The 27925-nt window shown below is 44.2% G+C and overlaps 2 protein-coding genes across 3 annotated transcripts; both read left to right on the top strand.

The window, feature by feature from the left end:
* Window positions 1-65: 65 nt before the first annotated feature.
* LOC122832968 (CLK4-associating serine/arginine rich protein) lies at window positions 66-13420 on the top strand. Of its 2 annotated transcripts, XM_044120235.1 has the most exons (21): window positions 66-154; window positions 1001-1140; window positions 1386-1483; window positions 1908-2009; window positions 2174-2253; window positions 2410-2494; window positions 2710-2846; window positions 3493-3589; window positions 4074-4152; window positions 4239-4312; window positions 4398-4439; window positions 4550-4738; window positions 5071-5391; window positions 5476-5661; window positions 6691-6730; window positions 9764-9824; window positions 9945-10003; window positions 10084-10130; window positions 10210-10295; window positions 10442-10466; window positions 12753-13420. In XM_044120235.1, the coding sequence occupies exons 1-21, from the start codon at window positions 136-138 to the stop codon at window positions 12814-12816; spliced, it is 2031 nt and encodes a 676-aa protein (XP_043976170.1). In that variant the 5' UTR covers window positions 66-135; the 3' UTR covers window positions 12817-13420. The 2 variants fall into 2 exon arrangements, 1 of the variants encoding a protein (XP_043976170.1); XR_006370906.1 differs by lacking the exons at window positions 10442-10466; window positions 12753-13420 and having other exon boundaries at window positions 71-154; window positions 6691-6734.
* A 1370-nt stretch (window positions 13421-14790) lies between these two features.
* On the top strand, window positions 14791-27448 carry znf296 (zinc finger protein 296). The gene is made up of 3 exons (XM_044120234.1): window positions 14791-15346; window positions 18173-18532; window positions 23167-27448. Exons 1-3 carry the CDS (start codon window positions 15295-15297, stop codon window positions 24834-24836), a joined length of 2082 nt encoding a protein of 693 aa, XP_043976169.1. The 5' UTR covers window positions 14791-15294; the 3' UTR covers window positions 24837-27448.
* Window positions 27449-27925: the final 477 nt, after the last annotated feature.

The raw sequence follows: 27925 nt of genomic DNA, 5'->3' as shown, positions 1-27925 counted from the left end.
ACTGCGCTCACGCTGGGTTTACACCTGTGCGGCAGCGACGGAGACCTGCTGCTGCGCAGGTGTGTGTTAGGATAATGGCAGCAAAACGCAAAGAACTTTTACCAGTTTTTTCTCCGAATTAACCGACTGAGTTGAATGATGCAGGTGGATGCAAGTAATGTTAGCTAAAAAATGACTAGCTAATAACGACACAGCACCTTAAGCTTGTTAACTAATAGCCCGTAGGCTACTGATGATGTTTATGTTCAAAAGTGGGTAGTACTTGTTGCATTGAGTAACTTTTTTTGGAAAAAAGGGGCTCAAACAACAACATTGCACGTCGTGTCGCGTCTGAAACTTGCATTTAAAAATGAAGTAGACTTGGGATATTTAGCTATACTATGTTAATTGATGACTATCTAACCGTTTAGGTGGTGCTACAGTCATTAAGTGAATACAAAAACATCCCTGGTTACCAGCTTTAACTATGACCTGTTCCCTATTGGGTCATGAAATGCTGATTCCAAACATCTTAATCAGTTATTGATCCTTGTTTGAATTAATTTATTGGATTGGATGATAGGTTATTGAAAAAATCTTTGTCTCCTATTATAGTGAGTGAGTTTATTGTTATATTTGCTTCTTACAGGCTGTGTTTGATGGGTTATATTGGTGAAGATTGTGCACATTTAAACAGATCATTACTGAGATTTTAATAACTGCCCATCAAACAATTTGCAAATATAAAACCCTCTCTTGTAAATAAATGTTTGTCAAATACTTTAGAAGTAAAAATTCCTAATTCACCTAAACTGGAATGTGTGTGCCAAAAATGCAATGATATGAATTATTTTAGTTTTGCATTACAGTGCAACAGTCTGGCAAAAATGAGGCCCCCAGCATCGTGATAAGCCTGGATTAACAACTTAAAACAGATGCAGGGTAAAATTTCTCTACTCAAGTACTATTTTTCTTTTTGTCCCATGTTTGTCTCGTCTCTTCCTCGTTCCTCCACTTGCAGCAGCCGTGCCCCGCCGCGCCCCCACCCCAAGCGGCGCCGTCATGTGGCAGGAGGCCCGCAAACACGAGCGCAAGCTCCGTGGCATGATGGTCGACTACAAACGCCGTGGCGAGCGCCGCCGAGAGTACTACGAGAAGATAGTGAGGAACTTTGTTGCTCTGCTGAACAGAGTGTGGCGGTGACATTTAAAGCCTTCCTCTGCAGCATAATCACTACATTGTGGCTGTGCTTCAGTGCTCAAAGGGCAGCAGTGCCCAGCAGTGACATCATGAACACAGAATTAAAAAAAAGAATATGAGGCACATTGTTGTTGTTGTTTCTGTGGTGTTTCAAAGTTTGAGTAGGGTATTGCGTCGTTCACCTGGTCCTCGTTTTGTCTCGACAGAAAAAAGATCCTGCCCAGTTTCTGCAGGTTCACGGCCGATCCTACAAAATCCACCTGGACCCGGCTGTGGCGCTGGCTGCAGAAAGCCCTGCCAACATGTGAGGAAAACTCTGCACAAATGGAACCTGATAATGACTCAGAAAGTAGCTGGTGACTGGAACCAGACAACTTTCAGCTTGAGCTTCAGCTTCAGCTGAGCAGTAATTGGCTGATGGGGAGGGGGTGGTCATTAAATGACTGAAGTGCTGCAATATGGAGCAGCACTTCAGCCCAGTTCAACTGTAAACCTAGCTTAACCCGTCTCACTGTTACTGGTGTATTTAAAAAAAAAAGAAAAACTATTTCAGATAAAGGAACAACACTTAGACCAGCATTGCTAATTGCTAATATAATGTCCTAAAGACAGTTTAAATTAATAGACATGTCCTCAGTTTGTCTTAAAATATAAGTAATAAAATTAGGATTCCTGCAGTGTTGGGAAAATAACTTCTATCATTTAGATTTTAATTTTTTTTTCCAAAGGATGCCATGGCAAGGAGACGCCAACAACATGATTGACAGATTTGATGTGAGGGCCCATCTGGACTACGTCCCAACTTATACCCCTCCTCTGCTCAGCACATCGTAAGTCTTTAAAGCGCTTTGGTAACTCGTTACATTTAAAGAAGGGGTCCAGCTTTAGTACTTTATTGTTGTTTCTGGACGTTAGGAGGTTATTAACATGTATAATAAAATAAAAGGAAATATTTTCTGAAGCGCAGAACATTCTGCTTCTTGTTCTTTCACAGCACGCCAGATCACGAGATGGAGGAGAGGAAGTGCAATTACGAGCGCTACAGAGGACTCGTTCAGAATGACTTTGCCAACAGTGAGTGTTTACCTAAAGTAGCGCAGCAGTCGATGCTTTGCACACATGCTTGGCTCCGTGCATACACAGTGTGCTTAGAGTGGTGCTTAGCCAGCTCTCAGTGGGTATATTTTGCAGTTGTGATGAGTTCATGAACTCCCTGCTGTCCCCTCACAGTCTCCGAGGAGCAGTGTTTATACCAGATCTACCTGGATGAGCTCTACGGTGGCCTGGCCAAACCAAATGAGGACGAGAAGAAGAAGTATGTTTTTCCTGCTCTGCTTTTGTATTTTCAATTATGGTCTTATATTTTGCGGGGGACGAAGGAGGGCTTATTTTTTTACACGTTACACCTTTGGCAATAAAATTTTATTTGTACACTTTTCAATTGCTCATTGATCCACAACAATCATGTCTTTGCTTCCTGCAGAATTTAGGTGGTTTATAAATTCATTAATCCCTCCTTGCCTCGTGCAGACTTGCAGAGAAGAAGGTTGCCATTGGTTACACGTACGAAGACAGCACCGTGGCGGAGCCTCATTCCCAGTCGGACAAAGAAGATGACAATTCAGAGAACAGTGAATCCGAGGAGGATGAAGGCATTCCTGACATTGGTGAGGCTTCACACCAGGAAAGTTTAAAAAGTCTGAGCTAAAATGGAAGTAGAGCATCAAAGCTGGCGTCTCAAGCTATAATGCTAACTGTTTTAATCTGTTGTTTTCTTTCATGAAGGGCTGTAAGTATGAGACACTTGACGTCTTCAGTTTTTGTTGCATTTGTAAAAAGTAAATTGAAAAATATCTTCTTTTTTTTGAGGGAATGGAGGGACAGTTTAAAACCAGCTATTTCTAAAGAGTGACGTAATATTGCATTCATAGACAAATAGAAAATCAGAACTTGCCTCTTCAAGAAGTAACATAGTTACACATATTTTTTCCCCCTTTTTATTAAATAAAAACATAATATGAAAATCTTAGTTCTTTCTGTAAGCACGACAGTAACGGTAACAAAAGGGTTTTATTTTCCAACTTTCTAGCTATAGTGATAAAAATTTCAACTGGCATTTTGGGCAGTGAGTTTTCAAAATGTTTCACAAGCTGCTGACTTGATGCACACTGTAACGCTTATAAATAGTGAAACATTTCTCCTTTTTTCCTCTATTCTTTTTACAATCGTTGAATAACTCAAAACCTTCAGCTTGATGCTTGAGGTTTGGGATTAGTTCGCCGAAGTCTGACCGGTTATGTTGCATGTTTGCAGATGTGGAAGTTGATGTTGATGAGCTGAACCCGGAGCAGCTGCTGGATCTAAACAAAATGGCCACTCCCTATGGAATGGGGGAAGGCGACTTTGTCAGGTACATTTTATTTGTTCCCCATTTGTCACTTTAACTCCTAGAAGTCATGAGGAAAAACAAAACAAGAAAAACGAATAAGAAAATCTTTAAATAGATGGACAAAGGAGAAAACACGAGGGGAGAAAATGCAATGACTTAAAGATACATTTAGAGTTACTACGAAAAATAGTAAAGTATGCAAATTTACGATTTATTGTTCTTGCCTCTACCTCTAATTTTCTACTTCATTTACGATTGATATTCTGGGAATTTGCACTTTTCGGAGAATATTTCCTGAATAAGAATGATAAAACTGCCAGAGACCGAGAAAACCAAAGTTATTCAGCACCGCAAATACGTCTCTCTCTTTTTTTCTTTCTTTTTCTGTAGTGTAGAAACATAAGTGGAACATCTCAACAGTGGGCTTTAGCAGAACGTTTTTTTAACATCTGGGAGAGTGCATTTGTATTATTTCTAATGCTTTCACAATCTCATCTTTTGTCAGGATGTTGAAGAAAGACAAGGAGGAAGTGGAGGCCATTAAACACGCCAAAGCTCTGGAGGCGGAGAAGGCCATGTACTCTGTGAGGCTAGATCACTTGGAAGACTTTTTTTTTTGTTTTGTTTTGTGCAACTTTCTAGCTGTTTACATGCGCTTGTCTTGCTTCAGGGCCGCCGCTCTCGAAGACAGAGGAGGGAGTTTAGAGAAAAGAGGCTAAAAGGAAGACAGATCAGTCCACCAAGGTGAGTTTTTAGCTTTTCTTAAGAAGTTTAAAATGAGGCTAGACGCGTGCTTTGCAAGCACATCACTGTTTGTGTTGCTTTTCAGCTACGCCAGAAGAGACAGCCCGACGTACGACCCTTACAAACGGTGAGATGTCCCACGGATTCTAACATTTTAATCCTGATTAGTGGTGCGCGAGAATATAACCTCTCATTTAAATTTTTATTTTTTTTCTTTTCTTTTTCTATCTCCTTCAGGCCTGAGTCGGAGTCCAGCTCAGAGTCCCGGTCCCGTTCGCGTACCCCCGGCCCGGAGAAGATTACTTTCATCACCAGCTTCGGAGGCAGCGACGACGAATCCGCGGCCACGACACAAACCGCTGCCCCTCACTCTGGCCACGCCCCCTCCAGCTTGCAGCACTCTCCAGGTCATAGCAGGGGCTCCCGGTCGGTAATTTTCCCTCCTCTTGGCATTTCTTTGGTTATTTCCTCTCACACAGTCCTTATGTACTGCAGCCGTTGATGCAAAGAGTATGATGGTGGATTTTTGTGATCGGTGAGGTGAATCAGGTTTCAGACAAACCATCAGGGAGAAAACCGTAGTTAATTCAGTCAGTTAAGCTCCACAGCTCTTCAGCGAGATTCATGCATGTCCCAGTTTATCTTAAGTAGGTAGAAAAGAGCGATTTTATGTCCGGTGGTTTGATTTAATGTGATTATCGAGAGGCTGGGTACGCTGCCGGTGTTATTACTCAAACTTTGTTTCTGTATTTGTTCAGGAGACGAAGGTCGTCCTCGAGCAGCTCCTCTTCCTCCTCGTCTCGCTCCTCGTCCCGGTCGTCCTCTCGCTCGTCCTCCCGTTCACGCAGAGGCCGGCGGGGACACGGGCGGAGAGACGGCCGCCGCTCGCGGAGCCACTCGCGGTCGAGGCGGCGCTCCAGGTCTCGCTCCCGGGGGAGAGGAGGAGGGAACGGAGGCTCCTGGAGGAGACGGGAGCGGACGAGGTCGCGGTCCAACGACAGGGACAGAGGCAGAGATAAAGACAGGGACAGAGACTGGGAACGGGACAGGAGACGCTATTCGGCACGCAGACGAACAAGGTTTGGATAATCCCGGAAACGTGGCGGTTGGCTCGTAACAGAAGCAGCGTCCTCTAATGTCCCGTTCGTCCGTTTTGTCTGCAGGTCTCGTTCGGGTTCACGGCAGGGCAGCGGCTTGAGGCAGGGAGCTTTGAGCGGCAGAGGACACCGGAGGAGAGACAGCGACAGCCACAGTGCGTCCCCTTCTCCAAGCCGCCCGCCCCACAGCCCCTCCCCCACCCACAGGGGGGCCCAGCCTGCTGCCAACACCATCTCTGACAAACTGAGAAAGTAAGAAGGTCTCACAGTCTGATCCCACACACCTGAGGAAATTCAGCGGTTAGCACACTATATACATTTATATAGGTATAACGAGTATTAACATATAGCAGGTTTTATTTTGCAACCACAAACCAGCTTTAGACTGGTTTTATGGGAACGTGCTACAAAGCAGTGTCTAAATGACAAGCTGAAATGTAGTTTTAAAGGATTTCCAGTATTTTACGCAAATTAAAGCCTAAAATGTGGCCTGCATTTATTTTCAGTCACCCTGAGTCAATAATTGGTGGAACCTTACTGTGCTGTAATTACAGCTGCAGGCCTCTAGGGGGTGTGTCTTCCACCGTTGCAGGTTGAAAGTCTGTCATTTTTTCCCTTTTGCCTTTGTAAATTAACTGAATCCTAATCCTTGGAAGGATCTATGAACATCAACTCTCATGCTTTGTTCCCAATTCTCAGTTGTCTTTATATCCGGACTTTGACTGGACCACCGTAACTCATGAATTTGCTGTGACCTACTCTCCACCATTTTTGCTCCCCAGTTAGTAACTGGACAACAAAAGGTGTTTAGTAGGAGAATTTCACAAAATTTGAGCCAGGTGAAGCCAAGTGTGACACTTGAGGATTTCTGGGTAAAACATATTTACAGACGAAGAAGGTTTTTCATCTAAAATGCACAATTTCTACAATTTTGGCTTGATTACTGCTTTGAGAGTGTTTTATTTTTCAGCAAATGGCACGTATTAGAGTCTGTACACTCCATTTAACAATTAATCAAACATTAATTAGTTGACATTTGTTTCAATAATCGATTAATCACAATTAATCAGATTAATCGTTACACCTTTAATTTTTTTAACTATTAATCTCTGTTGACACACACTGAGAAATAAACTGTTTTATAACGAAGCCGTTCACTTAGCTGGTTTCTCGAAAGCAGCTAACTATGCTGGAAAAGATGAATTAATCAGCCAACACATCTCACTGGTAGCACATTTTAAAAGCTCTCAACATTTTTCCTTTTCTCTCTCTCTCCCTCAGGCCTGACACTCCGGGTGGTAAAGAGACGGGAGCTGCCAAAGTCAGTAAGAATTTGATCTCGTTTGGTTTCTTGCTAAAGCCTACGCCTCCCTCATCCCTGACAGGCTGACATGGTTGTCCATCACACTGGAATATACAAGCTGTTGTTGCACTCAAATTGCTCTTTTTTTTGTTTTTATTTTTTTTTTCCCCGTACTTGCGCCCTTAAAGTGGACACGAGCTCTGCCGGCTAAAGCCCAGGAGAAAGGCTGAATCATGCCCTGTTTCTTCTCCGTGAAACCCGTGTGCTTTGATGCCTCTCCTGTGCAGAGTACCTGTGTGTGCTGTACAAACACGTATGCGTGACAGAGCGAATTGTCCCCCATATGTTTGTAGTACGAACCAGTCCGCAGGGCGTCACGCATTAATGCCCGCGAGAAAGACAGCCTCGTTTCCCTTTGGATGAAATGCTTTGTGGCATCTTGTGACTATTGAATGAATGTGCCTGTATTGGGTTTTCTTTTTTTTATTTTTACAAACAGCACAAGTGATTTGACTTGCAAATTTATTTTGAACTACATTTATCAAAGCATTCTTGTGGAAGTTTCAAGATGGATGTGTGCTGCTCCTCATCTGTCCGTAGGCTCGTGTGCCGCAGAGCGCTAGTTGTGTAGCTCCAGATGTCTTAACCTTTTGCTGACCCAATGTCTCTTCTCTAACCAGCTTTCACGTAAAGTAGGAACTGTTTGTAAAACAGAAGTTAGAAGTTATGATGTTTCCCTGTGCCGAGCGTGCCTGCAGTGTTGTGACCTGCAGTTTTTCTTGCCCGGCCAGGTCTGAACAGCCCACTGATGGGTGTGTCGGTACAAAAAAGAAAAAAAAAAATGCCACCGGCTCTTTATGAACCTTTCCAAACTCGCTGGACCTGAACTTGCTCATGTTTCCCTGTCTGACCCTTTCTCCTTCGCTCGTCTTCTCGTCCTTTTATCTCTCTGACAGTATTGTGTGTGTAAATACTGAACATTGTGTCCTGGTTCGTCTGAGTGGATCATAGCTACTGCTGATCTGTCCCAGACCTACAACATGTGAATCTCCTCCAGCAGCAGTTTCTCTGTCAACACACAACCTCGTTTGGAGTGTGTGTTCACTTGTCAAGACGCTCTCTGATTATTTTATCATTTGTCCTTTAATCTCCGTCATTTGTCTTAAAGACGATGGTATAAAGTTTGTATTTCAGCTAGAGATGCACCGACAAGAACTTTGTGTCCCGTTTCTGATCTCGGGTTTTTGTAAATTGTTACCTGTGTCGATTTGGGTTTTACTTTAAGAACTGGAATAGAAAAGTTGCACAATAGCTTTTAAAATGTTTACTTTTTGCCCTCCTACCACCATCCTTCATTTAATGGTTTAACCAGGAGCAAAATGCCTGATCGCTGTCGCTGTATAAAAAAACCAAACAGACAAACTGATCAGAGTTCAAGTGTTAATCTGACCATACCAGCATCTAAGAGAGAAAAAACTAGTTTCCCTGATAACGGCCTCGTATGATGCATTGCTTTTGGAGCGCTGAGTACGGATATGCAACAAGAGAACCTGCTGGAGGTGAGCTCAAGTTCCAAGTTTGGTTTTTGATGCAAAGAACACTTCCTTAAAATGTATTAAATTCATAAAAGAAAATGGAAGTTGGTCTTAAATTTGTTAATTACCGGTGTTAAATTTTGTCGTGTGGAACTTCATAACCTCATGTATTTTATGTAGGTTTCTTTCTTGTGGGATTTTCCAGTAGAGATGCACCAAGCTGACGTTAATATCTGTATTGGTCCAGACATTGAAAACTATTCTCGATCTGGTGGCGGTGATGATGTGCCCAATTCAAAAGGGCAGATCTCTTCAGTTTAATTCTACGCTCTGATGTCATTATGTATTGTTTATTTTACATTATATTTAGAACTTACAATTGGGCTTTTTGAACCATTTGAAAGGAGATTTGATGGGGTTTATTTTTACGTTGGTCAAGTTTTTGTTCGTTTATTTGTTTTAAATTGGGTGTTAAAGTCTTAATTCCAAATTAAAGTTGTGTTGTTCTTACATGCTTGGCCAAGCTTGTGAAGCTATTGGTGTATTTAAGTGTACACCAAAAAAAAAAAGGGAAACAATTTAAGTCAATTCAGCACTGTTTTTCTGTATCGGATCGGTATCAGGCTATACTGGACCTCAGATATCTGTATCGGTATCGGAAGTGAGAAAAGGATCAGTGCATCTCTATCAGACAAAAGTTTGACATCTTCACTCACTCCATTCTGTGACTTGAGGCCGTTGAGGCTACTGGTAACAAGCTGCTAACACTCGCTTGTTTGATGGCTTGCTAACTAGTAGACAACTGTCTAGTTAAGAAGCACAAGGCTGTTGACAAGAGCCACAAAAAATCACAATAAATTGCACAGTAATTTCTGCATTTATTTGTATATCTCTATTATGACACAGGTCTTAAATTTTATTCATAAAGTTTGAGTTGGTGAAACCTGCAAAAACCCTGCAATATGTATAAAAAAGTTTTTAGCCCCTCTGATATCTGGTTTCTAATTAAGCCAGTTTCAGACTCGGTTCAGCACAATGTGTGTTTAGCACGTCCCTTTATTGCTTCAATGTGTAAAATGGAAACACGTTATTTATTGCTAATTATGGATAGCACCAAAACAGCTCGCAAGTCGCTCAAAATAAAAATCGCTTACTTCAGATCTGCCTTCGTCGCTCCAGTTTCACTTACCTTACTGATTTGAAAAACGGTTAACTTCTTATCGTCTTCACTCAGTATCAGCGTCCACACCAAAGAGCGGTTTGTTCAGCGCGATCTGCTATAACTTTGATACGCCGTGTTAGTCCATGGTGAAAAAAAAATTAATAAAAGCTTGTTTTTTTTTAAAAAGAGCAGACGTTTCGACTACCCGACCCTCCGGTCGTCTTCCAGGGCCGATCGGGCTGAAAGCAGCTGATTCTCGGTGCATCTCTGATTTCAGCACAGATGTGCGCGCTCGGGACGCTTTTTGTTTTTATGCTGCAAAATCTTGTGCTGAAACATTTGTGTCCCTTTCAGCCCAAGCTGACACCCCAGGAGCGTCTGAAGCTACGGATGCAGAAGGCGCTCAACAAGCAGTGTGAGTGCCACTTTATTTTCAGATCACAATCATTTAATCTCTTAAATTTAAACAGTTTTCCCCCTCTAAATTCACCTTTAAGTTTATTTGTTTATTTCTCTTTTTCTTCCTTATCTGCAGCCAAGGCGGATAAGAAAGCTGCTCAAGTGAAGATCCAGCAGCAGGAGCACAAGCGACAGGTCGGTGTGTGTAGAGTAACGCAGAGAAAGAGGCTTCCTTATCCTTCGTTTCCCATCGTCGCTCTTTGTTTACTTTACAGGAGCGAGAAGGAGAGCTGCGAGCCATGGCACGCAAGATCCGTATGAAGTAAGGCTGCGTGTGTGTCGAGGTGGACTGATTGGTGTCTGTGTGTTGCAACCGTCTGACCCAGAAGCTGTGTGTTCAGGGAGCGTGAGCGACGTGAGAAAGAGAGGGATGAATGGGAGCGACAGTACGGACGACAGAGCCACTCGCCCTCTCCCTCCAAACACGGTGAGACAGACGGTCGGTCGTCTCCCGGGCCCGCTCAGCACAAGATATTTCATCTGCCTCTGATTAGCTGCTGTCAGTTTTATTGGCTCTGAGACGCTGCGGCACGCATTTGTTTTCATTGTGGCTTTGTTTCCTCTGTCCCTCAGGCCGAGAACACAGCTCACACAAAAGGTATGCAAGGCCCTGGAATCTTCACAGTTCCAGTGAAGTCGAATTAAACACGTTTTTTTTTCTTTTTTTTTTTTTTTTTTTTCTTCCTTCCTCCCCATGTCGAGGCAGAAACATTCCCAACGGCCAGTCACAAAACCCGTAAGGTTATCGTTTAACACGGTTGTTTGGAGGACGCAGGAGAAAAACATCAAAACTCTCGAAAGAAAACAAACACCGTCTTGTAAAGCTTATCGTTGTGGACATTACAATCTGCACTTTAATTGGAGATTGTTTTCTTTTACTTGAACTCTCTTTTCTTCCCTAATGAGCCGTACTTCAAACTGGTAACATATCACGAAATAAGTGCTTCACATATCGCTAGTTATTGATTAGTTTGTTGTTTCAAATATCTGAAATGCAGCCAAACTAGTGGCGTGACCTTTCTTCTTTTATGCAGTTTCTCTGCGCCACACTGCTGTTTTTTTTTTTGTTTGTTTTTTTTTACCAGTTTTGAGGCAACAGTGGCAAAACATGAAGCTGCTGCTGGGCAAGTTTCTCAACAGGTTGTTGCTAGGCAACCAAGGAGCGAGCTAGTTGATGCCACCAGCCTAGCTTACCTGGGTGGCTGGCAGCATTTCCTCTGCCTACATTCCCCAGAATGCCGAGCGGTTCTGGGTCAGAGCTCGGTGACATTATTGAACATTCTCTCAGATGCATCATCTGTTGATATCGATCACTTGTACATCACAATGTATATTGTTATTGATTTATTTTCCAGCCCTATCATTATTGTATTTTTAAATAAAAAACATAAATACAAGCATCAATAGCCAGAGATTTAAACAATTACAGACTCAAAAATGTATTACAATATAATACTTTTAGGCTACAAATCTATAACCTTCTCAACATGTTTGTTTACATGTGATAAAAGGGAAATAAAATCCCAGATAAAACATCCAGAAGTACTCAAACCTGCCTGACTGGCACATTTAACTATAGCATTCATCTGAAAGGACAACAACTGTCAAATGCTAACAAGTTATTTCTGAAACACCCCTTATTTTCTCAATGCACAATAATTAACTGTGTGACCTAATCATTAATTGAAGGGTAGATTGTTGAAAATTTTACCAGTGTGTAGTTCAGTTAGTGAGGTTATTGATTCTGGGAGGACACCGTGAAGATCAACGCTGTATCGACTTTAGCCGATTCTAGCAGATCGGCTAAAGTTATTTTATTTATATGTATATATATATATATATATATATATATATATATATTTGTATAGCACATTTCAGCAGCAAGGCATTTCAAAGTGCTTTACATCATATCAAACACAGAAACACAATATAACATAGAATCAACAATCAAAACACGACATTAAGTCAGGTTCCATCAATACATTTGTAATTGATTACGTTTCAAATACAATCCTAAACAGGTGGGCTTTTAGTCGAGATGTAAAGGAAGTCAGTGTTTATTTAGGGACCAAGCATCAAACGCAGTAACTTTTGGTTCCAGATTGATTAGAAGATCAACGCTGTATCGACTGCAGACGAGAAAACGTCTAAATAATCTGCAAAATGCTCGGCTAAAGTGATGTCACAAGGTTCAAAGTGGGAACCGAAACCAGAAAGATGTGGATCCAAACTGAAAACTGTTATTCTAGTTGGAGCCGCACAATGTGTTTTAGTATTTTACGTACGACGCTTTGTTATTGACCATATCCAAAGCATGTTGCACGTCTGATAATATGCTAACGCTCAGAGCGGTGCACAAATTCTTTAATCACAAAGGAAGAAAAGGATGAACAATGCAATATGAATGCAGTTTCCAACAATGTTATTAGAATTCAAATTTTCCAAATATTTCTTAATTGGCTGAATATGTAGAACAAATTTGATGATTTTATTTTATTTCTTTTATTTGGTTCAGAAGTTCTGTGCTAAAAGTGAAAGGCACACACTGCTATTATTTTCAACACAATGCCCTAATTTACACAGCCAGCATATCATAGCTGGAGTAAATTAGATTTTAATGTGGGAACCCGTTTGAAGTTCTGTTGACAGTAACGTCTTAACTTTATAGAGGAAAACATCTGGAACATTTTTGCCTTCGCTCAAACTTTAATGTGTAGAGGAGACAGAAAAGCAGCGTGCCTGATGCTGTGTTGAAATTTGTGTCACTTGAGTCTGGAGCATAACGGGAGAAGCTGCTTGTCAGCACTGTAAAATATGAACATATTTCCATGCATGTACCTTTTGTTGCTGGCCTTTGCACTAATTGTTTTTTTTCTCCCTGAAGGTCTCGCTCCCGCTCCCACTCTCGCTCCCGCTCCCGCTCCCGGAGCCCATCGTACAGATACTGAGCTGGACAGAGGGACGACGACGCCCGTCCTGCACATCCGGAACTTTTCTGTTGACACAAACGACTCATCTAGGACCTCTCGCACGGAAAATACGAAGTCTGGTTAACGAATCTGCAACTTGTCTCGCACCGTCTCATACGAAACACTGACCGAGATTACTCAATCCCACCGAATTAGAGATGATTTAATCCGCCGTTTAGTTTTGCTTCATTTTGGGAAGAGCGGGAAAACCTCTGCGTGTTAAAAGCTTTTGCTTTCTCGTCTTCCTGGTCCGTTCTTTGGTTTTCCAAAGTACGACACACCGAGCAACACTTGGTGTTTTTAAAAGGCATTCTGGTGTTCAAGTCTTTAGCCACAGTATGTTTCTGTGAAAACAAACTGCTGAAACTAAAGATGAAACTTTAAATAGACTTTCACAAATGTGATTTCCAAAAATATCAAACGAAAACCACTCCGCAAAAGCAGAATTAACTTTGTAAATTTGATCACTCTTTTTGTATTCTGTTCTCAGCTGGCTAAAACCACCAAACAACTTGTTTTTTTCCCTCTGTAAAAGTGAATGTGAAAAAAAAAACTAAAACAAATAAAACTCAATTTAAAAGTATTTAGGTCTCATATTTAATTTATTACATATGCGGGAAAATTAAGTTTCTCCCCCTTATTTCTTTAGATTTTCCTCTGATTGGTGCGGCGGCCTGACAAATGTAGAAATTGATGGTTGCATCTAAATAAATTTACTCATCTAGATAAAGTTACTGTATTTCTGGGAAACAGAAAAGTTGCCAAAGAAAGCGCTTATTTACAAAGCGCTGCATTTAAGCATTTCAAAGGAAGGTTTAGTGGAAGGAAAAAGTGACAGAAAAGGTACACAAGCAGTGTACTTTTTTTTTTTTTTTTTTTTTTTTTTTTTTTTGAGACGATTGTGGGAAAAAATTTATCCTTTAAGAGTTTGGAGGAGATTCACATGGCGTGAACTTTGGTTGGAGTCGGAGCCTGAGGTGTTGCCTCCCACAGTCGCATCCATGACAACTGTCACATTCCTCTTATTGAGTCATTCCTAACCGGTCAGAAGAGTCTTACCTGGGCTAAGGGTCAGGTAAGACACCAAAGCGATTCTGCTGCTTGGTGGTTCAAAGTCCTCTTGTCAGGATGAAAGCAGAATTTCCATTTCATTTAGAAATTAAGGTCCAGTGATTCTAAAGAGTGGAGAGGCAAAAAACGAGTCCAGAGTGGAGTTTCCACTATCAGAGAGGATTTGAATGTTACCCGCTGGCGTTGGTCCACTGTGCTTCAGAAAGCCCAAGTCACAGCACTCCGTGCTTCCGTCTGCTCATGATCTTCATGAAGATGCTAATTTTATTTTCCATTAGAAACCAGAACCAGCATTGCGGACAAGCTGCAGCATGACACGCTGCATTGATGCTGCAGCTCATGCAGAAGGAGCCTCTGCATTAAGTATTGATTGCATATAATGCTCAAAATATCAGTCGGTCAAAATAAGTCCTTTTTTTTTGGTTGTTTTATATGTAATTTTATGAGAAACTTGACTCTTTGTTTTCATTAACTTTAAGTGATCCTCCTAAAATGGACAAAAATAAAAACTATTTCACTTTGTACCAAATTAATCTATATTATTATTATTATTATTATTATTATTATTATTATTATTATTATTATTATTTATTATTTAAAATAAAATTCTTGCTGAAGAAGCTAACTTTTCGGTTATCTAAGTTATCCAGGTGCGATTTAGAGGTGCGATTTATTTTAGCCAGTAGGTGGCGACAAATCTAATTTCACCCTTTCCTGTTTCTCTCTTGACCGTTCCGTAACTATTATCATATTCATATTTATCAACGTGTTTCTCCATTTTGATGGCTGACTGGGGAGCTACCGCTGGTCAAGAGGAAAAAGCAGAAGTGAATTGTGAGCTGGTTCCGGTTTGGTTGTTCAGAGACACCTGTGGAAAGCCAGTGAGGTTAGTTCCTCTGAGCTGCTGAGGAGGAACCAGATGGTGATGGTGATCACATCGCTCTCACCATCAGCATTAAAAAAAAAAAGAAGGAAAAAAAAAAAAGAGTTAAATCTCAGAAAACACCACAAAGACTGTTGTGAAAGTATAAAAACAATTTAAGGTGATATAATCTAATAATTTACTGGCGGAAGAGTGAGTTTTACAGGCGGAGGGCGGGGTCAGGGTCGGCTGGGGCGGGCGGTGCTTTCGGTCGCCCATGCCCCCTTCTGCCCTCTCCGCTCGCTGCGGGGGGAAGAAGCGTGAACTTGAACGCTACTGCCTGCTTTCCACCCTCTCAGCGCCAGTCCAGGCGGAGGCCAGCCAGCTAGTCTTGTCTTATCAGTTCGTCCCCGCCGGTGGACTGTCGGTCAGCTTATCGAAACCGGAGCAGCTGGACGGGCGGGGAGGGGGGTCCTGCTTTTAGGGGCTTTGGGACCCAGAAAGGTGCCCGGCAAGCCGACGCGATGTCCAGGCGCAAACTTGGGAGCCGACCGCAGCACCTGAGTGCGATTCAAGGTAAGCCCGGAGGGAACACGTTGGAGTGTTTTTTTTTTCTCTTTCTTTCCTTTAAATATATGTTCACAAAAACTAATCAATATCCAGCTTGTGTTTTGTTGTGGTTCAAACTTACGCGCTTATTTGTATCCAATTACTAATAAGCGATATTGAAAGGATAATTGATTCGCTGGCAATTCTCTGACACGAGGATCACATCCTGAAAGTGTGTTTTGTGTTTAACTTGCCGCCGGTGAAGTGTTGTTCGAGCGTGTAGCGTTGGACTTTAAAGGGACATGTTTGAAGAAGCGCTCGTCTTTAATGTCCGCGTTGTTTGTCCTCATGAGTGTCGGTGTTGTTGCTGCAGCAGTTCCCACAGAGGAAGGACCGGTTTATTGGCTCTGCTCAGAGGTTACAGGTCCGAACAAGATTATTAATCAAAACAGTTTTCAGAAAGGTTGGTCTCTTTAAATAATAATAATAATAATATATTTTATAAAAAACAGACCCACACATACAGCGGCTTCTCAAAACAAGTCATCGTGACGTCCTTAATTAAAAACCCAATTGAAATAAAAAGCAAAACAACAACAAAAAGTGACTTACTTCAAATTATTATTACTTTTATAAGCACAGGGAGGAAATGAAGACGGGGAGCTGAGAATAATTTGCTTTTTACAGTTCTCTACTGGAGACCAGTGGTGCGTGTCTGCTGTGACCACAGGCCCTGACTCAACCCTGCATGGTGTGTGTGTGTGTGTGTGTGTGTGTGTGTGTGTGTGTGTGTGTGTGTGTGTGTGTGTGTGTGTGTGTGTGTGTGTGTGTGTGTGTGTGTGCGCGGGGGCACGCACGAGTACGGGCACGCGCGTGTAACCGCGCCTTGCAAGTCTGCACAAACAGCGCGGGCCTGAAACAGGAAAGGTGACATTTTTGAGCAACAACTGCTGAGATCCGACTTCAGAGTGTACTGTCTGTACCTGTCCTGTACGGACAGGCTGCCCGGCCTGGGCAGGTGGATTCAGGTGTGCCCATGACCGGTGTTGAGCAACACACTCCTGACCCCCCCTCCTTCCTCCTCCTCTCCCTCTCTCTCTCTCTCTCTCTCTCTACCTGAGCTGTGTGAGTTTACTCAAGCTCTTCAGGGGTTTGCTTGAAGCTTTGTCCAGAAACACTCTGTGGTTGTATTTAAGGCGGAGGACCACATTAGATTTGTTAACTTGTTACCCTCCTCCCTCAGTACTTGGTGTGAACACAGGAAAAATAATAATAATAATAAAATAAAAAAAAAGACGTGGCCGCTCTCTTATCTCAGACACCTTCAGTCACTTTTTTTTTCTCTCTCTCTCTCTTTTATTGCAATCCACTTCCTGTTGAGAAACTCCCGCTGCATGTGGCTGGTAAGGCAACATTTTCTGTTGAGTGAAAGGTGAACGCCTCAGTCGTGATCATTCACTTTCATCTTCTTCTTCTAGTTCAGTCATTCCTCTACCGGAGGGCGAGTCATTTTATTTAACGGGGGGTTTGTGCTCGGGTGGACCGTTGGGCTCTCTTGTGCTGCACACCCAGCCGGAACGAGCACAGATCTGTAACCGGTTTTAAAGGAAGTGGTCAGCGTTGGCTGAGCAGATTGGCCTGGTTGAGCTTATAAGTGAAACTAGCACTTTCAATCAGCAGGCCTGTTTGTTTGTTCCATTGAGGTCAGCTCTGCTCTGTCTGTAGTTTGGAGGAGCGCACCAAATGTAGGCTGCGTGCAGCACTTAAAACCCTAACTTCATTTAGAAGTTAATTGAGACGCCCGGCTTTGCAGTAGTGGATGAGACTTCAAACGCCGAAAGTGAAGGGTTTTATGTTTACATGCTTCTAAGGGGAACGATTTACAGTCTGCAGTCATGAAGATGCACCGATCTCGACTTTTTGGGGCCAATTATCTTCCGTCTGTCAGCCTCTCGATAGAGGGAGTAGTTCAAAAGGCGTTTTATGTCACGTGCTGTGTGTGGGTCGATGCGTTTACAGACCAAAAGTGATGAGAGTTTGTGTTTTTGTTAGTTTTTTTTTTTTTTTTTTTTTTTTTAATGACCTGCAAATCAGAGCCAATCAGGAAATGGTGTGATTCAGATGAGTTGGGTTTGGGGGCTTGGTATGTTTCTAATAAAATTCTAAAAGCAGGAGATCATGTTTTCATCCTGTCAAAATGCAGATTATCGTCATTGTTTTGAGATTTGACGAACCAGAGTTGGAGGCTGATACTTTCGGGTGTCTGGATCGATCAAAAAAAAAGAAAAAATGAAACAAGTCGAATTTTAAAAGCTTGAATTTGTTTTTGTTACATTCGAAAGTTTGAGCATAATAATGCTATGTACTCTGCTGAAGAGAAGTATTCGCATCCCAACACAAATACTGCACAGTTGTGAAGAGGATTTAGGCTGCGGAACAAGATTACATAGTTCTGAAAATCCTCACTGAACACCGCTCGACGCATCACCTCAAAACCAAGACGTGGCGGTCCACACGAGCAGCCTGGAGGCTCTGGGTGACTCTGGAGGAGCTGCGGAGCTCCAAACATCTGGAAATCCTGCCAGGAGGAAGAGTGAGTCCAGTCAAAGGACAGAAAACATGTGGAAGAAACTACTTTGGGCAAATAAGACAACATTTTGTGACTTGCATGCAAACGTATGTGTGTCGGAGAAGAAGAAACCTCCCCTGGTGTGGAATACGGTAGTGGCAGCACCATGCTGTGGGGAGGTTTGTCCTCAGGAGGGCAATGAGGCTGTCTTTGAGGTACGAACACCTTTGTAGGCCTCTAGCGGTTCAGATTCAAATTCTTCTGCTCCTTATTTTTCTCCCCAGATGTCTGTGATATGGAGGAAGCTGCCGACCCGCCAGGCGACCACCACCTTCCTCCTCCTCCTCCTCCTCTTCCACAGGTCCGAGCCCCAGAGGATGACCTCCTGACCTGTGGGCAGTGCAGCCAGGCCTTCCCCCTGGCCCACATCCTGGCCTTCATCCAGCACAAGCAGGGCGGCTGCGTCTCACGGAGCCCAGGCTCCGGGGCCACTCCCCCGTCACCCGCCGGTCGAGCCGGGCGCCAGTGGGTCGCCGGTGTCGAGCCGCAGCCCGGCTTCATCGAGCTCCGGAGAGGGGCCTCCAGGGGCCGGTCCTGGGGGGACGAGTCCGGCCTGAGCGTGAAGGTGGACCTCAGCAAATCAGGTGAGGCCCCACAACGAGGCGGCTGGTTGCTAACGACTGAGTCTGTGTTTTTGTTTTTCTTTTTTTCCACTCATCCTTTTATTCAGTTAACAACCGCTCCTCCTCCTCCTCCCTCTCGAGCCCAGCTCATTAGCTAGCCGTTGCCATTAGCGCACCCGCGTGAGTTAGTGACACTCGGGCTAATTGCGTGGAAAGGATAGGCGTCAGGAACATTCAGAGGGCACCGAGGGTCCCCCAGGGCCCCGCGCCGAGCACCTGAGCTCCTTCCCATCTCCCTGGCTGTCGGCCTCTGAGGCGGAGTGGCCAGGTAAACATGTCTCTTCCTGCCTGTCATCCATGACGCTCCTCCTCGGCCAGCGGAGTGGCTCTAACGGCCCCGCTGGACGCCATGACACCGTAATGGAGGCCATTGCGTCAACTCCTCAGCTGTCTCCCACTGATCAGCCCCGGGCTGAGCCACCTGAGCTCCTGGGAGCCTCCTCCTCCTCCCCCTCCTCCTCCTCCTCTTTCTCTTTCTTCTTCCGCCTGTTTTCAAAAGAACGATCCCATCTTGTCTCTCTTCTTGCTCTGCCTTAAACTGTGTGTGTTATGTCGGCTCCCGCGCTGTTTTTGTCCTCCCTAAAAGCTGCTTTTCTTCGCTTCTCCAGCGTCCTTTAGCGAAGACGAAGCAAACTTGACTCCGGCCGAGTATAAAGTGACGTTGGGGTAGATCAGAAATCCCCGAATCCTCATTAAAATCCATCTGAAGGGTTTTATTTGTCAAGATGAAAACAAGGTACCACTTTACAGAAAGGCTCCCCTTACAGATGGCTAATAAATAGTTCATAGATTCATCTGTAATCATGTCATATATCATTAATAACTGTTTATTATGCACTAAGTAATGGTGAGAAGGAGACTTTATGCTAAAAATATGTTTAGAAATGCTTATTGTGCTTCAAATGCAGTCTGAAATGTTCAGCATAACAACTCTAGATAAAATATTTAGGTGAACAGATTTGACTCACCATTTGGCAAAAATCGCTAGATTTTGTTGCCTTCTCTGTCTTAGTTAATGCATAATAACCAGTAATTAATGATTTATAAAGATATTGGAGATGAATTAATTACATATCCATGAACTACTTATTAGCTTTATAGTAAAGTGGCACCAAGAAAGTTATAAGAGTTGATGGATTTCCTTGCAAAGGTCAGAGGTGTCGGGTTGCGAAATGAACGTTTGCATCTCGGTACGAGCGCCCCATTGCTCTTTTTCTTTACTTTTTTCTTTTCTTTTTTTTTTAAACGCTCGCCACACGTTGGCAGTTCCTTCCTTTGTGTCAACGCTCAAGAGGACGCATGCATGCATGCAGCGTTTCCGTTTGTCCACAGATTCACCTCGCTGCAAACCCACTCGCAGCGAGGTGAAGCCCCAGCAGGACAACGTGAAGGAGCGGAGGGCGGTCCAAAAAAAAAAAAAAAAAAAAGAGGTAAAAGATAAAATTTTTATCCATGTTGGTTCAGAGTTTGACATTTTATGTTCGTACCCTGAGCTCAAACGCCGGGTGTGCGGAGTGACCTCGTTGGAGAGGTTTGACTCCTGAAATGACTGCAAGTGAAAGAGCAAAAAAAAACGACAAACGGCAGCTCTCTGTTCATTCAGAGCCTGATGGAGGAGAAAACGGGGGATGGATTACTGAGCAGCCGGGTGCATCTGTCTCATTCCTCTTTATTTATTCTCCTTGTTTGTTTGTTTTTTTTTTTCCTTTTGCGCCTTCCCGTTTCTTCCCCCGCATCTTCAGCACACTTTTGCTTTGCCCTCTTTCAATCCCCCTCCTCCTCTTCATCTTCCCCTCTCTCTCTCTCTCTCTCTCTTTTTTTCTCTTTCCTCCGCCTCCCCAGGGAGAAGAGATTCTGCCTGCTGCTCGTTAGTGCTCCCAGCCAATCTGCATTTTTAATTAGTAGTTATTGCTTCTGCTTAATATTCAAGTGCTACCCTGGGCCAAATGGGAATCCTTACCAAAAGAGGAGGAGTGAACGGAGGAAAGCGAAACCGGCCGGGTATTGTGTTTCTCTCCAGGACCCCAAGACAAAAGCCCCCCCCCACCCACCACCTCCACCTCCTCTTCCTCACCCTTAGGAAAAGATTTGGTGTTTTTTTTTTTTTTTTAGGGGGAGTCGAGGTTGGAGGATGGGTCTAGAGTACAATTTGAAGGGGTGACACATTTTCCTGGTGTCTTTTGCCCCCCTCCGTGCCACATTACAATCTTTTTTATCTCATTCTCTCTTTATCTCCCGAGCCCTGACCTACCTATCTCTCTGTTTATCTTCCCTCCTCTCGCTCTTCACCCTATTTTTTTTTCTCTCCCTCTCTCTTTAAGGAGTATCTCAACTTCTCCTGGCTTTCTCCTCAGGCTAGGTTAAAGGACACGAACACCGCAGCTCCTCTCATCTCCAGACAGAGGGAGGGCGACGAGGGGGAGAAAAAAAAAGAAAACGAAACAGTTGCTCTCTTTTTCATCTTCAATCTCCTCCCCTCCTCCCTCCAATCCTCCAATAAAATACAGAAGGATTTGACTTGAGGAAACATGAAAGAGGCTTATACCAGAGTCTGCTTTGAACCTCTCCAAAGAAAAAGTGTTTAAAAGAAAAACTGTTTTCCCTTCAATTTGGGGATCTTCTCGCCAGTTCTGATTTATGCAGAAAGGCCTCATTTGTCAGGCAGGCTGAGTCAGAGCCCGATTTGCATAAAGCGTTCGTTTTCTGCATTCTGCTAATTAGCAATTTGCAGCTTAATTGGCGCGTAGCTCTCAGTTAGGAGACAAAGCTGTATAAAAATATCTCCAGATGTACTTTGTTTCGCTTCTCCTTCCCTCGTCCAGGTGAGGTTCTTCTTCGCCCGGCTCGCCGAGATTAGGCTTCGCCATCGTCCTCGTTCTCATGCACAGCTTTCATCAATTAAAAATGGGCTAAGATAAATATTTCAATCTGCCTAAAAGAGGTTGTTTGTAGCGATAAAACCACCAAAGTAATTCTCAACTCTTCCGTCTCACTCTGAGCAGTTTGTTGCATTGCCATGACGTGTTTTTTTTTTCCCCCCTTTCAGTTTTTTGCAACCTCTCTGAATCTACGCTAATCAATGCCTTCATATTTAGTTTTCTCCTCTTGGCCAGATGGGGGCGATTTCTCTTGATGTTAAAGAAGAAAATTAGCCCAAAAAAAAAAAAAAAAAAAAAAAATATTTTTAATCATGTCGCATTTAATACCTTCTTAAAAATTAAAGGATTTTGTGGCGTAGAGGATAGCGCGCCCCACGTTTGGAGGCCTTCAGACCTGACGCGGCCGTCGCGGGTTCAATTCCCGGACCCGACGACAATTGCCGCATGTCTTCCCCCCTCTCCTTCCCCCTTTCCTGTCAGCCTACTGTTGTTTAAGGGACACTAGAGCCCACAAAAAGACCCCCTGGTGGGGGGAGAAAAAAAAAATTACAGGATTTTGAACGATTTGATGCTGAAATCGTAACGAGGCGCCGTCGGCCTTTATGTACGGAGAGCTTTTCATGCACAACAAGTCCAACTTGGAGTGTTTCAGACCAAATAAAAACAATAGAAAATGGAGAATCAATCGCATTTTTAGAATCAAGAAATCGTTTAACCAGAACCCGACAGGAAGTAGGTTAAACATCTTAAAAAGCAAATCATGCCCAAGGTTAAAGACATAAATAGACGTTTATTAGTTCAGGTGATTTCTAAGACTTTGTGATGCCATTGAACCCCACAGATGGTTATTATTCATAAATGGAGAAAACATGCAACAGTGGTGAATCTTCCCAGGAAGGGCTCTCCCACTGAAATTACTCCAAGAGGTCAGACTTTGAGTCAGTATTAAATTATATACGAGGTAAAGTTTCGAGGGGAAATCACTGAGGGAAAAAGGACGCCCGAGACTTGTAGGAAATTATTCTGTGGACTGACGAGACAAAAGTGAGACATTGTGTATCATTAGATTGGGTTTAAAACTAAAACAGCATTTCAGAAAAACTGTTACGCTCACACTGAAACATGGCCGGGTTGCTCTGATTCTTCAGGTCCTGAACAATTAGCCTGATTGAAACCCACTAGGACAGTGAAAGCTGCAGGTCCGCCTCTGAGTGACTGGGATAACGAAAGGTTTTTGAAGGCCTAGTTAAAGTCCAGTTGAAATGCTGTGGCACGACCATGAGATTTTCTTTCCATAATGACCCTTAACCTTTCAGGTTATGCATGTTCTGTGATTTTTGTTTGTGTGGGGTAGTTTCTGTGTCAAATTTTATATATTTAAGATGGATGATTTATTTGGATCAAACTTTTTTTAAAATTTCTATTCAGTTCTGAATGTGTCATAACTTTTGTTCACGAACAACACTGCTTGTATTGTTTTCGTAGACCAAATTAGGCTGAAGGGAAACAGGGAAACAAACCGTTTGAAAACGAAACATGATGTTTGTTGTAAAGGAGCAACTAATTCACTCTCTTAGAAATTAACGGCTCCGTAAAGCTGCTCCCAAGTGGACATTAATCTTTAATTTTCTTTCCCAGGTGGATCTTAAAAATGTTTCGATAAACATTTTACTGTATCATCCATCCTCTAATTCGGGGTTTTCTCTCTCCGTGCAGGATGTGAAGAACCCGCCTTTTTCACCTGCTTTCAGTGTGACGGCGTGTTTTGCTCGGCGTGGGCGCTCCTCCAACACGCCCAGCACACGCACTCCTTCAGCATCTACCAGGAGGATGAGGACGATGACGCCTACGTGGGAGGAGGAGTGGGTCTGAAAGAGAACAAGCCCGCACCGGCCGTTCTGGACCCGCGCCACCTGACCCAGACCCTCGCCTCCGCCTTCCAGCCCACCGCCCAGCGGCGCTCGCGTCAGAACCAAGCCGCCTCGGCGAGCCTCCAGGCCATGAACTTCTCCGTGCGACTCCGGGAACTCGCTGAGGGGAACAACACCAGCCTCAGCTCCCCCGTGGCGCCCGTCTCGTCTCCGTCCTCGTCTCCGCCGGCAGCGTCGACGTTTCCTCAGTCTGGCGCCGTCCAGGCCGATTTTCACTGCGAGCTGTGCGACCAGAACTTCCACTCGCTGCGCGCCCTGTCTGCCCACCGCCGGACTCACGCCTGCGACAGGCCCTATCACTGTGGGGTGTGTGGGCAGGCCTTCGCTCAGAGCGGGCAGCTCGCTCGCCACATCAGGGGCCACCACCGGGAGGCTGCGGGCGGAGGAAGTGGGTGCGAGTCGGTGGAGGCTGTTCTGATGGAGGAGGATATTGGGAGGCAGGGGCCCCGGGGAAGGCTTCAGGGGCCAGGGATGATGGGAAAAGAGCTGGATCTGACCCTCCCCAAGCACCCGACCGTAGCATCAGGCCTAATGCTGTTGAACTCCCACCTCCGACCACCAGACAGGGAGCTACTGAGGCTGTACCCAAACCACAGAGCCGGAGGCGAGGAGGCGGCGGAGGGGCAGGGGGAGCCGCAGCCCGCGTCGCCCTGCGCCAGCCCCTCCGAAGGCTCCCTAGAGAGCGGAGAGACGGGAGGAAGCGGGGAGAGCGGCATCGCCAGTGGCAACTGCACGCCCAAACGCCCGGAAATGGGCGAGAGAGCGCGGGGGGTCGGAGAGTGGGAGAACGAACAAGGAGAACTCGTGGAGAGGGAGAAGGAGTGGGCCTCCGGCGTGCAAGAGTGGCAGAGAGACTTTGAGCGGCGAAGCGCCACAGCAGCAGCAGCCGCCGTTGCCGGGGCGAACGCCAGCTCCACTCCAGGTCCCACTGGGAAGAAGAAGAAAGACGAGGCCTGCGAGTACTGTGGTAAGCAGTTCAGAAATAGCAGCAACCTGACTGTGCACCGCCGAAGCCACACGGGCGAGCGGCCGTACCGCTGCGGCCTCTGCAACTACGCCTGCGCCCAGAGCTCCAAGCTGACTCGCCACATGAAGACCCACGGTGCCCAGGGGGCCAAGGCCTCCTTCCTATGCCAGCTGTGCGCCGTGCCCTTCACTGTGTACGCCACCCTGGAGAAACACCTGAAGAAGGTCCACGGCTTGAGCCACGCCAACGTCGGGGCGTACGCGCAGGCCAGCGCCGCCGATACCTTGGCCGCTTTGAGAGCGGGAGAGGAAGCGGGAGTCGGGGTGGTGAAGATGGAGGAGGATGAGGCGGGTCTGGAGAGCAAGGCGCAGGGTTGCGCAGACAGAGACATGGAGGTGGAAGAAGGTAGAGGGAGTCCAGCAGCAGTGGGGGATCTCCCACATGAAAGCGTCGCCGAGGCGGGCCTGGCTTTGGCTTCTGCTCACTGAATCAGGTTAAAGTCGCGAAGGCGCCGCATGACTGTCAGCAGCGGGTCGCAACAACTGCCGAGGCCCGCTGCAGCCAGCAGTCGTTCATAATCGACTGCGAAGCTGCTGGCTGAAACTAAGTGCCTACAGTTCTTCACAGACCACAGAGAAAAACAAGTCCGTGACATTCAGCAGGGAGATTACCATACCTCGTGAACAGGAAGTGCACTGCCGCAGTCCACACCAACACAGGAAACTGATCACCATGCTGCAGCGCAAAAATGCAAGAGAACAAGAGCGTTTCACGTCTGTAGCGACCCACTGGACAGATGGAGACGCATCAACCCAATCAGAAGAGATTATACTGTGTAAAAAAAAACAAAAGCAATATAATACTACTGAGCACTGATGAGTGTAGAGAGGTCAGACTGTGCTGTTCTCTGTGGAGAAGACCTTTTAAAGACTTTGGAGCCGCCGCAGGGCTGAAATGAATCCAAACACTGTCTGCCTGTAGTCTGTCACACACTTTTTAAAGGCGCTTGCTTGTCACAACACTTGTCACTTAATGTTTACAAGTCCCATGGGGCCGAGCGAGGCTGTGCTCCTGACCTTGTGAATAGATGCTGCAGTGGATGTAAAAAAAAAAAAGGAAAGAAAGTTTACACACCCTTGTCGAAACGCCAAGTTTCTGTGACCTAGAAATGATGAATCCGTGACGAATCGTTTCAAAACACAAATGGGTCCGAGTGTTTCAGTGTTGGAGGGAGAACTGCAAAAACTAAAAACAAAAGGCCCAATAGCCTGTTTTCATAAATTTGTACACCCATAATTAAAAGTTTGAAGCACTTTTTGATTCAGTTTCAACATTCAGTCTGAATTATTTGACATCTCTGAACGGCCCTCAGATCACTTTCGCTCTGAACTTTGACTAAGCCGTTACTGGAGGTTTCTGTTCCTCTAGTGGAATCGTTTTAGTGTATTCTTGACTCGTGAATGATGAAACCCGTCTTCACCTTTGCAGCAAGCACCTGGAAAAAAAGTGACTGATATCCATAGAAGAAGAGTAACCCCAGAGCATGTTGGCGCCACCACCATGTCTCTCCATGGCGATGCTGTTGTTTTGGTGCCAAATCTACATCTGGGAATCAGGACCCAAATGTTTCATTCTGGTCCTGTCACACTTTCTCACACACGCAGGTTTTGGGTCAGAACTGGATGTTTGGAGGGAAAAAAAAAAAAGGTCTTTCGTCCAGACATGATGTGAAAACATGAGGTTGTTGTCCCAGTCAGTTCAGAGGCTTCTGGTGTTGCTGGCAGCATCTGGACCAGAACCAGTGAAGGCCTCCTTCTCTATCAGACTCAACCTGTGACTCCAATAACTTATTTCCAGTCAAAATAATTATCGTAACCATCATTTTTATTTACTTTTTTTTTTTTTTTTTTTTTACTGATTGTCGTAAATAGTTTTTGGATGGATTCCAGCTTGTTTTTGTGCCCTTCTCCTGACCGATGCATTTGTATAATCAGATCCTTCGTAACAAACCGCGTCTTCATCTGAAGGCTGTCAGGAAACTCCTGCTTGACCAGCTGAGCCTCACTTACAGTTAATCTCTATAATCAGTGTCAGGTGTGACTGAACTAAAAGGTGCTTCACGCTAATGCCTCCAGTTTATTGCAGCTTCTTCATCACACATTTTCACTTTATCTCAGTTGTATATTTTCTGGTAAGCAAATAATAATCATTTTTAGAATCTTAAAAGCTTGGTATTTCACCAGGGTGTGTGGACGACGACTTCTTTTCTTTTTGGGTTTTTTTTTTATCTCCAATGCACATGGAACCTTTTTTGTCTTTGCTTTTCTAATTTTTTATAAATGTGAATACAGAGACTTTAAAGTCTCATCTGCTGATGTTTTTGTAAGATTAGTTTCTATGCATAAAAAAAAAGGAAAGCCAGCAATTTTTTTACTTATATATGAAACGGGTGTGCATCATTTCCCCCCTCTGTACTGTTGTGATGGTAATTTCTCTCTTTTGTTGTTTACATTGGTTAAAATGCCGGGCGGCCGCGTGAAACTCGTGCATGTTTCGTAGCCGTTTGCGTACTTTCTGTTGTCCGTCGTTGAATTCTTCCTAATTTATGGCTGCTGCATGTTGGCGGGTCGTTTGTTTTTGGCTGCCGGGGAACGCGAGCCCGCCGAGCGAGCACTTAGAGATGCGAGGGTGTGGAAATTAGCATCGATGGTCATAATCAACATGTTGAGCTTGTGTTTATTATTTTGTGACCACTCGTGAATCCAAGTTGATCTAAAAAGAATAAAAAATATTTAAAAGTCAGCTTACTTTTTTTTCGTCAATCTCTTGACCTCTGAATACATTCAGGTCGTTAAAAATGTTTGTGCATTTTGTTTGAATGGTCGCAGTGTAACTGTTCAGGGATGATGTTGTTGTTGTATATATTTTCTAGCTGTTCTTGTTGTGGATACCTGCCTGCTCCTGTTACATGTTACTCACTTTCCCCCAGCATGGCTGACTCCTTTCCTTCTAAGCCCAAAAGTGACTGTCTGTGTAAAAGGATGTAATTTTGTTATTACCTTCACGAGAAAACCTCAATAAAGAATTGAGGTTAAATATATTCTCTTACTGGGTCTCTTATTTATTTATTTTTTTCCACATTTTTTTGTAGTTATTTGTTGAACCTTTACTCCTAAAGCATTCCACATTTTATTTTGGGGGGGGAAATGCTTAAAATCTTCTTTTATTTTATTTTCCTTCCAGCTAACATTATTTTTGTTGCTCACCTACAATCCCATTACAAAAAACAACACAGAAGTTTGTTTTTAGACGGTGACTAAAATGTGAGAAAGTTGATGAATGCTTCTGGAGGTCTGCTGGAATGGTTTCCTCGCCGGGATGTTGTGTGAGGAGGAGGTCTTTCTCAGAGGACCGCGCTCAGTGCTGACTTTTTAATTTTTAATGTAGATGTTCGGATTAGGGACCCTCAGTCCTTGTTTACATCCTTCTGATGTTGCAGGGCTTCATCTCCAAACATTGTACCGCAGCTCAACTGTGGGGTTGGGTTTGGGATTGGGATTGGGATTGGAATTGGGGG

This window comes from Gambusia affinis, linkage group LG06 (assembly GCF_019740435.1).
Source record: "Gambusia affinis linkage group LG06, SWU_Gaff_1.0, whole genome shotgun sequence".
Lineage (NCBI taxonomy): Eukaryota > Metazoa > Chordata > Actinopteri > Cyprinodontiformes > Poeciliidae > Gambusia > Gambusia affinis.
Note: the sequence above shows the minus strand (reverse complement) of the source record. Positions and strands in the feature narration are given on the sequence as shown.